Here is an 8,856-nt window from a genome sequence, read left to right as displayed (position 1 = left end):
CCTTTCATCACCAACCAATTGACATCCAACAGTACCTTAAAGAAACACACTATCGAGTCAAAACACACTTTAAAGTCTATACGAAGAAAATCTTTTTCACATTCTGATTAAGGAATATCCTCCCTTTAGTCAGTAAGAAGCAGAAATATTTGTCCTTATTATAAAACTTTTCTCTTTTTTCCTTTTCATGCTGTCGAAAATTTTTTCTGCTTTGTTCCTTCTTTTGCCTTCTCATTCGTTCCGTTTTTATTTCCATAGAGACGACTTAGAAGAAAGTTTGAAATTCAGGCCACAATTGTGAGATGGAGAAGAAAAACATATAATCTTTGGAGATGACTGAACTGAAGCTACGTCGTCCAATAACATGAAAATGACAAAGGTGCAAGTATAAAAAAAAAAGTTTCCCATCCGCTGGTGATATGTTGGCAACTAAAGTAAGTAAAGTGTTTTGTGAAAGTTTTTCCTTTTAAAAAAAAGAAAGAGACATTAAATCCCATCTTTGTGGATGCTGCAAACACACAAAACTACAAAACCATACCGGCATTAGACACGACAAAAGAAAAGTAAAGAAATTTTATTTTTTTTTGCTGAGCCTTCACTCGGGAAATCTCTATAATGGATTTTTGTTTGTTCATAGATGTATAGCTATACATTCCGTAAAAATGGTATAGGAAATAAAAAGAGAAAGTATTCTTGGGTGTTAATTCCTGTTTAAGCCTTTTGGTTACAACATCTAAGCATCCCCACAAAAAAAACTTTCTCATCTCAATAGCATCTTTGTGGACCCCGTGGATGTGATGAAATATATAAATTAAAGTTTGGGGTAAAGTTGGAAATTTATTGTCTGGGTAACTGGCTTTAAACATCTTTTTGTGGAGGAAGATTTTGATAATTTTTATTAGGATTGGCGTGGAAATTGTGGATGAGATGTCTAAGGATGTCTGTGCTTTAATTAGGATGGATTAGAGCAGATCTTGAAGTCTACTCAAATTGTATTGGATTTGAGGCATTAACTGTAATTGTTTATTGGAAATTGACACAATTAATCTGTGAAGCCAAAAGTTTAGGTCTCTGGTAGGAATCAAACCCACGAACTTACAGAAAAATGCTAAAAATAGCCGGTTTCTTGCTTAACAATTCGACCATATCAGCATTATTCCTGCATTGACCGATTCGCCTATTCTTAATTAATTACTTCGCTGATCGTATAGATCAATTGCGATCCATGACTAACCTTGGACGCATCATAAAGCTTACTCTATTGGTGACTATCGTCTGCTATTTACCGACATCAAATGCCATGCTATTTTTTATTAACAGCTTCTCTCCATGAGTTCTTGGACCTTTCTTGCGATTTCCTTATAGATTAATTATTATTCCATATTCCACTCTGCTTAGTCAGTTGGACACTACAATGTGTCCGTTGGCTTGAAGCTTTGTAAATTCATATTTATGTATGAATATTTGGTCAGTTGTGAACCATAAAAATTGAGTAAAGTACTCAAATAATACAAAATTCCTTAATATCCACATCCTTTGTCATTCAATCTACAAGACAACAAACAACAAATCCAAAACACACGAAGCTAAGTCTCTTCAATAAATTTTATTCCTCATAACAAATTCTTCACAATTTCTTATTTCCTTAATGGCACTCAATCAGCCAAAATGGATCCAAAAAATCCTCATTTATGTAACAAAAACATAGCTAGGAAATATCAACAGAAAAAAAGAGACAACAAAAGTGCTTCTAATTTTTTTTTTCTCCATCCCTTCCATTTGTATATGATTTATTTCCATTCATGGATATTACATAAAACTTTCATTCATAATCCTTTCTAACCGCTTGTCCATAATTCCTTTATTTTCCATTTCAAGCACTAAGACATCATAACAATCCTTAATCTGCTTAAGGCATTGATCGATTGCATGCTGAAAAGAAAAGAACAACAACAACAAAAAAAGTCATAAACAACAATTTATATCGCCATTATTTTAACATAAATCATATTACATACCATAACATTTGTTTTATTGATCAGATTCTTGCTTAATTTAGTTTTCATGTCAATTATTTTTGCACAATTTAGTTCAAATATTATATTCATACGTTGGTCTGTGCGGCCGGGATGGACGGTGTTGTAGATGTCAAGGACGTTATTGCATAGGTCGATTTTACGTTGTAGGAGATTCTCGGAAAGTTCTGGGAAAAACAGAAATGAATAATATATTAAATTTTTTATGAATGTAGGTAGATGTAAGAGATTCAAAGTGCTGCTTGAAAGTCAATCTAGAGATTCAGAAAATCAAAGATTCGGATAGTCTAAGTGTCTGATAATCAAACAGAGAGTAAAACAGTCAGACAGCCAGACAAGCCGAGAAGTAGAAAGCTTTATAACAAGACATTCGGAAAGTCAGAAAATCAAAGATTCGACAACAGTAAAACAATCGGACAATCAAACGATCGGTCAGTCGGATAATAAAATAGTTGGACAATCGGACAATCAAAAAGTCAGTTAGCAGGGCAAGATAGAGAATCGAAAAATCAATGAGTCGGATAGCAAGAAAGTCGGACAGTCAGATAATCGGACAACCAAAGAGTAAGACACACGGACAATCAAAGTGTTCTTGACTAGACGGACAAACAAAAAATTGGAAAAAAAGACAAGAAAATTGTCGGACAAATGGACAATCAAAATGTCGGACAATCAGTGAATCTGAAAATTAGACAGTCGAAGAATCGAACAGAAAGACGAACAGTTAGACAATCCAAGTATCAGACAGTTGGACAATCGAAGAATCTTGAAGTCGGACAATTAAATTGTCGTAAAGAATGAAAGCCGAACAATCAAATAATCGAATTAAATTTTGGACGTCGGACAATCAAAGTGTCGGACATTAAAAGAGTCCGGCAAATTGTCGGACAGTAAAAGAGCCCGGCAGAGTGTCGGACAGTAAAAGAGTCCGACAGAGTGTCGGACAGTCAGATAGTTGGAAAATCAGATAGTCGAAAAATCAGTAAGTCGGACAAACGAACAATCAAAGTATCGTACAGTCGGACAATCAGAGAGTAAGACATTCAAACAGCTATACAGTCCGACATATAAAGATTCGGAAAATCGGACAGTTTTGCAAAAGATATATAAAGATACAGTTTGATGGTTGAAAAATCACAATCAGACGATTCTCGGTTACTGTAAAATGATCCGACAATAAATTAGCAAGGTAACCAGACAAGGACATCAGACACAAATAACCAATAAGAAAACAAAAGATCAAAAATTCCACCAAAGTTCATTCACATCATTTCAATCTAATAAATGCCATGTCTTCCCACACTAATTATTTACATCAATATTAATATTTTTACCTACCTTTGTAATGATATCCACCAATATTGCCATACATCAAGCACAGCATGTATTTTACTTCTATAATTAATAAGTGGTTGCCATGGATTTCATCTGAAGTCTGTACGAGAAATTTCTCCAACGATTCTGGTTGTCGATTGACTGAAGTTCTTAATTGGATTTGTAGACGATTTAATTTACCTGAAATATCCTATTGATGATAAAAGCATAAAAATAATAAAAAAAAAAGTTGATTACATGTAAGATTCAATCTCAGTTTATGAGGAGGAATTTAATTCAAAAGTTTCAATGGCAAAAGCATTTTTGAATAAAGAGCTTTAAAAAATCCTTTCAAAAAAAAACTTATGCTCAAATAGATTTTATTCATGTTGGATGGAATTTTCTGTACGGTAAATGGAAGTCTTCATTTCAAAAGAAAATTGATCTTTTTATAATACTTCTTTTTTTTTCTATGGCAGTGAGGTTGTAGCTTGAAGGCTTGGTAAATTTAATTATAGAGCTTTAAAGTTATGATTTAATTACGCCTAATGTATTGGGGGAAATTTGAATACCGAAAAGCATACGTGTTGGAAAGCATTTCTGATTTGAAGCTTTTTATTCCTGAACTGAAGCTTCGTACCTCTGAATTGAAGCTTCGTACCCCTGAATTGAAGCTTCGTACCCCTGATTGGAGCTTCGTACTAATTGAATTGAAGCTTCGTATCCCTTGAATTGAAGCTTCGTATCCCTTGAATTGAACCTTTGTACCCCTGAATTGAAGCTTCGTACCCCTGAATTGAAGCTTCGTATCCCTGAATTGAAGCTTCGTACTCATTGAATTGAAGCTTCGTATCCCTTGAATTGAAGCTTCGTATCCCTTGAATTGAACCTTTGTACCCCTGAATTGAAGCTTTGTGCCCCTGAGTTGAAGCCGCGTATCCCTTGAATTAAAGCCTCGTAACCCTTAAATTGAAGCCTTGAATCCATGAATTGTTTGTACTTTTGAACTTGAGTCTCATACCCCTGAACTGAAGCCACATTCCTTTGAATCAAAGCCTCGTACCCTTAAATTGACACTAAATTGATGCTATATCCAAACCAACTCCTTACCAAGATGTGCTTTTCGGTAAAGATCAATATTTTCTATAAATTAAGCATCATCATCATCCCACATATCAGTAATTTAATATCTTATTGAATAGACACAAAGTTATAATCAATTTTCCTCCCCCACACTTTCCCTTCCAAAAAAAAAACTCCATATTCTCTTCACTTCAATCAACACACAATCATACCTCACAGCTATAAACAGCATTACAGCTCTCACAATGCCATTCCGAATTGTTATTTAAAGAATTTGTTGACACAATAAGTCCATTAAAACATCTTTGACATCGCCATGAACTACCATAAGTCGATAGTTCAGATGCATCCATGCAACGTTTACAATCACAATCGAATATTTTTGTCTGCTTCAAGTGCTTTCTACGTTCAAGTGTCGTTTTGAGTGTATCTGTATATGTTGTTGTAAGCTGTTCACCCTTTTTGACTGGAACTACAAAATTAAATTAAATTTAATTCAATTGCTGTAGTTTTTCCTTCTCTTTAAGTTCGTTTTTTTTATCATGTTGTTGCTTGCTGCTACTACTGCTGCTTGTCGTGTACACAAAAGTTGTACTTATAACAATGACATTGTTGTTTGCAATTTTCTGTATGTGCCAAGGGGTGAAATGATTTAAGGAAGTTAAAGAGTTTTTGTCTGAATTTTGTGAAAATGGATTTGTGGATTTTGTTGAGGACTGACTGCTGTTGTAGATTGGAGATTGTTGAATATTTTTTCGGAAAATACTTTAGGGGACGTTTAATTCAATTTTTGTAGCATGAATAGGCAGTGAATTGAGATAGAATTTATGAAGTTAATGAAAGTCTAGTGACTTGATATGGTTGTTAAAATGGGACAGAATCAGATGTCATGGTGGCAACAAGACACCGCCGTTTATTGCCGTCAACACGGCGAGTTATAGGTACCATACCGAATAAAGCCCAAAGTAACAAGAGTAAGCCAGCTATAGTGTCAGCTTCAGGTGACTCCTGCGGGTGGTCATGGGTCACAACTGATCTGTACGACCAGCGAAGTAAGTAAGTAAGTAAAGACTATAGCAGTGGTCGGCAATCTTTTATATTCGCGGCACACATTAGTCATAAGCCTCGACTGGATTTATGACATTTCCAAAAAAATCCAAAAACCAAGTTTGATGGCGCAGTAGTGTCCCGCGGCACACAGGTTGCCCACCAATGGACTATGCTATTCAGATCATCGAGATTGAGTGCTGCCTAAGGGCGATATATCGATATTGATTGTTTAACGAGTGAGGATGCGCCACATATCAGCTCATAGTAGACATACAGCATATAGTGGGATCAGAATCACTCCTAATATGATATTACTGCCTGTAGTATACAAAGGAAGACTGTGAGCCGCATTTCCACTTCAAATGACTCGAAAAAGGACAAATGAAACATTTCTACTGACGAGTCTCGAACCCATGACCGCTGGGTCGGTATTTGCAATGCTTAGCAACCGAAGCTCTAAACCATTACGCCACCAAGCCACATCAACTCACATTCAGTGATATGGCCTAAATCAAACATCATAAAATGCTCACATATCACTTATTCCTAAGAAAAAATTCCAAAAACGTCCACCCCTTGGCATGTACACAATGTTCAAAGCTCATTTTAGTGTGAAAATTGCATGAGAAAATGTAAAATTGAATATTCCTTACCGGTAGTTTCAAAAGTCATTTGGTATCGTTGAATGTCACTATCAGATTCGACATAATTTACGTAGTGCTTTGTATTCGGTACACAGTCATGACATAAAATGAGACTAATTAGGAAGAGTCCACCCATTTCGATTCCACGTAATGGCATTGAAATTTCAAAGCAATTATTATCGAGTATGGCTGTTGCTGTTAATATTAAATGTTCAGTAAATACATTTGGATCTAAAAGCTTTTGTATAAATGGTACAAGATGATGTTTGTGAGAGTCATAACTACCCGAAGCAATTCTCTCGTCCACATGACTCTCGAGTTCCGATAAAATTTTCTCAAATCTAAAATTAAAAAATTATTTAAAAATGTTCACAATCAGCATGTAAATCTCTACTCTTACACTTTTGGCTGTTTGAGCTTCAAAATGAGAAATCTGAGTGGAAATATGAGACAATAAATCGCATCCGATTGCTGATTTAGACAATTCACTTTGATGGGACTTTTATAATTTTTCGATGACATTAAATTACATTCATCGATATGTGGATCAAGTCGTTCGCATTGTTTTGAACATAATGGCCATGAGCATCGCGAGCATCGATAAAAATCAGTCTTTTTTGATTTTATTACAAGTGCTTTGTGACATCCGAGACATATTGGATTTGATAGCATTTTTGGTCCATGAACGACAGCAACTTCACGAAATAATACTTCACCTGCCTTTAGATCACGTGATGCAATCGTATATCGACCCAATTTTGAGTTCCTTTTCACCTTAAAAAATATTGATATCATAAAAATAAATTTTTTTTCTTTTGTTATCTTTTTGTTGTGTGGAAATAAAATAATGTAAGAAAAAGTTTGAGGTTAAGTGGACTTGTAGACTGTTTGGCGACTTTGTTTTTTGTTCACACTGTTATGAGGTTTGAGTATTTATTTCTAATAGTTAGCGTAGGTATAAATAAAAGAGCGTCATACTGAACACTTTGTTACTCATTTGATGCCGTAGAGTACATGGCTTGGAATAGGACAGAATCAAGCCCAGGCTACCGTAACTCTGGCACTAAAGTAAATTTGATGAAATCTAGCCTAATACCAGAGCCACATACGGACAATTTTATAGCACTTAAAGATAGCATTTAGTCAATTTGCTTTTATAAGACTATCCGGGATACCCTACACTTCTATGTACCTTTAGGCTAGGACAGGGTATACTCTTGGATACTCTGTGTAACATAGGATAGTCATTATAGGATCCAAAACATGGTAGATAATATATGTACTTTCATGTGTGTGATGCATATATCTAAGGATAATCCCACCTGCCTTAATCAAAGGACACCTAAGATATGGTAGGGTATCCCATGTATCCAAAGAAACCATTCCCAGATATACCATCTGTTACTTTATTCATTCTGTCTGTCTATTTATCTATCAATTAGCCAGGCTCCTGGTCGACTAGCAATCTTGTCAGATTATTAGTCCTTCTGAGTGCTAGTCTGATCATGCATCTGACTTCTTGTCGACTGTATGCCTGTTTTTGCCTAACCCAACCGTTCATCCGCTAGTCTGAAATTTAGAAAGTTCAGCTCAAATTGAATTTTCAATGTTCCTAACACATAAAGAGGTAGGTACCTTAAAAACATCATCTTTGTCTATTAGAGTGTGCATCTTACTGCTTAAACTCAGTTCCAAAACAATGCGCTTTAGTCAATTTATGACACATGACATTTCTTACTTGCCCATTTTTCATAAGCCAAACTTCAAAATTTTCACATAATCAGCTTATAACTTCGCATAATTCCCTTCTTTTCCCAATTAAACTTCAAAACCACACCACAAGCTTCCAAAAATTCACCCACAAAACTTACTTCATAAGGTTTGCAATCATTTTTATGTCCATTTTTCCAATCAGTAACTTGACAATTTCTCGAGCAGTAAAAAACATTGAAGCAACCAGAGCACTTCTGTTTGGCTTCGGCGTTGCAAATTTTACAGTTTGTCATTGATAAAAAATTTACTGGAACTGCCAAAAAAATAATTTAATCACTTTTGATGTGATCTGACTCGCTGAACTGACTGAGAAAAGTGAAAAAGAAGCAAGGTATGGGAATTAAGAAGTAGAAAAAATCTCACATAAATGAGAGACTTTTCCTCCAACTAATCACATATATATGAACGCTGTTCATACGAGATGGAAACTGGCATGATAAAAATTAATGTGGATATTTACATCATTTATTCATGATGAATGTTAACATAATAATTTTTTTGTGGCTTATCATTTCCACTCTTTCATTTTTTTTTTGTAGCTTTGCGATGCTCTTTTACTCATATTTGCTCATTTGTCTGCGGTTTCGTGGATGAACATTTTTACTGATGCTGCTTCATATTTGTGCTTGCAGATTTGATGTACATAATTGCATCGTTGAAAAATTTATGGAAATTTTTCAAAATAATTAAAATTAATTTTTTTTGTTAGCTTTTCCTATGTGTTGAGGATTTAATTGCATGACCGGAAGTTATGTGCTTGAGTTAGCTTTGAGAGGAGATTGGTTTTTGGAAATATTTGGGAATGGAATAATAGTTTTTATGATTAAGAAGGGTTCTAGCTTTGTGCTGAGTTCTTACACTATGTAAGAAGCCGGAAGCCAAAGACAGACAAAGAGACCTCCAAGCAGACCGCTTTTTGGTACCTTAATGGTCATTCTGGACCATGGAAGCATGCT

The 8,856-nt window shown here is 35.0% G+C and overlaps 1 protein-coding gene across 1 annotated transcript; it reads right to left on the bottom strand.

Moving 5' to 3' along the window:
• Positions 1-1,587: 1,587 nt before the first annotated feature.
• On the bottom strand, positions 1,588-8,200 carry LOC139086060 (SET domain-containing protein SmydA-8-like). Its single transcript, XM_070634358.1, has 7 exons — positions 7,999-8,200; positions 6,528-6,901; positions 6,137-6,468; positions 4,646-4,905; positions 3,375-3,561; positions 2,019-2,203; positions 1,588-1,932 (listed from the first exon to the last, which is right to left on the bottom strand). The coding sequence occupies exons 1-7, from the start codon at positions 8,131-8,133 to the stop codon at positions 1,810-1,812; spliced, it is 1,596 nt and encodes a 531-aa protein (XP_070490459.1). The 5' UTR covers positions 8,134-8,200; the 3' UTR covers positions 1,588-1,809.
• Positions 8,201-8,856: the final 656 nt, after the last annotated feature.

Source organism: Chironomus tepperi, unplaced genomic scaffold (assembly GCF_022539635.2).
Source record: "Chironomus tepperi strain 1889 unplaced genomic scaffold, CSIRO-AGI_Ctep_v1 contig_85, whole genome shotgun sequence".
Classification (NCBI taxonomy): domain Eukaryota; kingdom Metazoa; phylum Arthropoda; class Insecta; order Diptera; family Chironomidae; genus Chironomus; species Chironomus tepperi.
This window is presented reverse-complemented; position numbering and strand designations above follow the sequence as displayed.

Coding starts and splice junctions, on each gene's coding strand:
- LOC139086060 (XM_070634358.1), bottom strand. CDS start 8,133: ATGACAAACTGTAAAATTTGCAACGCCGAAGCCAAACAGAAGTGCTCT. Junction 6,469..6,527: donor AAGCTCAAACAGCCAAAAGT/GTAAGAGTAGAG, acceptor TTTTAATTTTAG/ATTTGAGAAAATTTTATCGG. Junction 4,906..6,136: donor AATGACTTTTGAAACTACCG/GTAAGGAATATT, acceptor TTAATTTTGTAG/TTCCAGTCAAAAAGGGTGAA.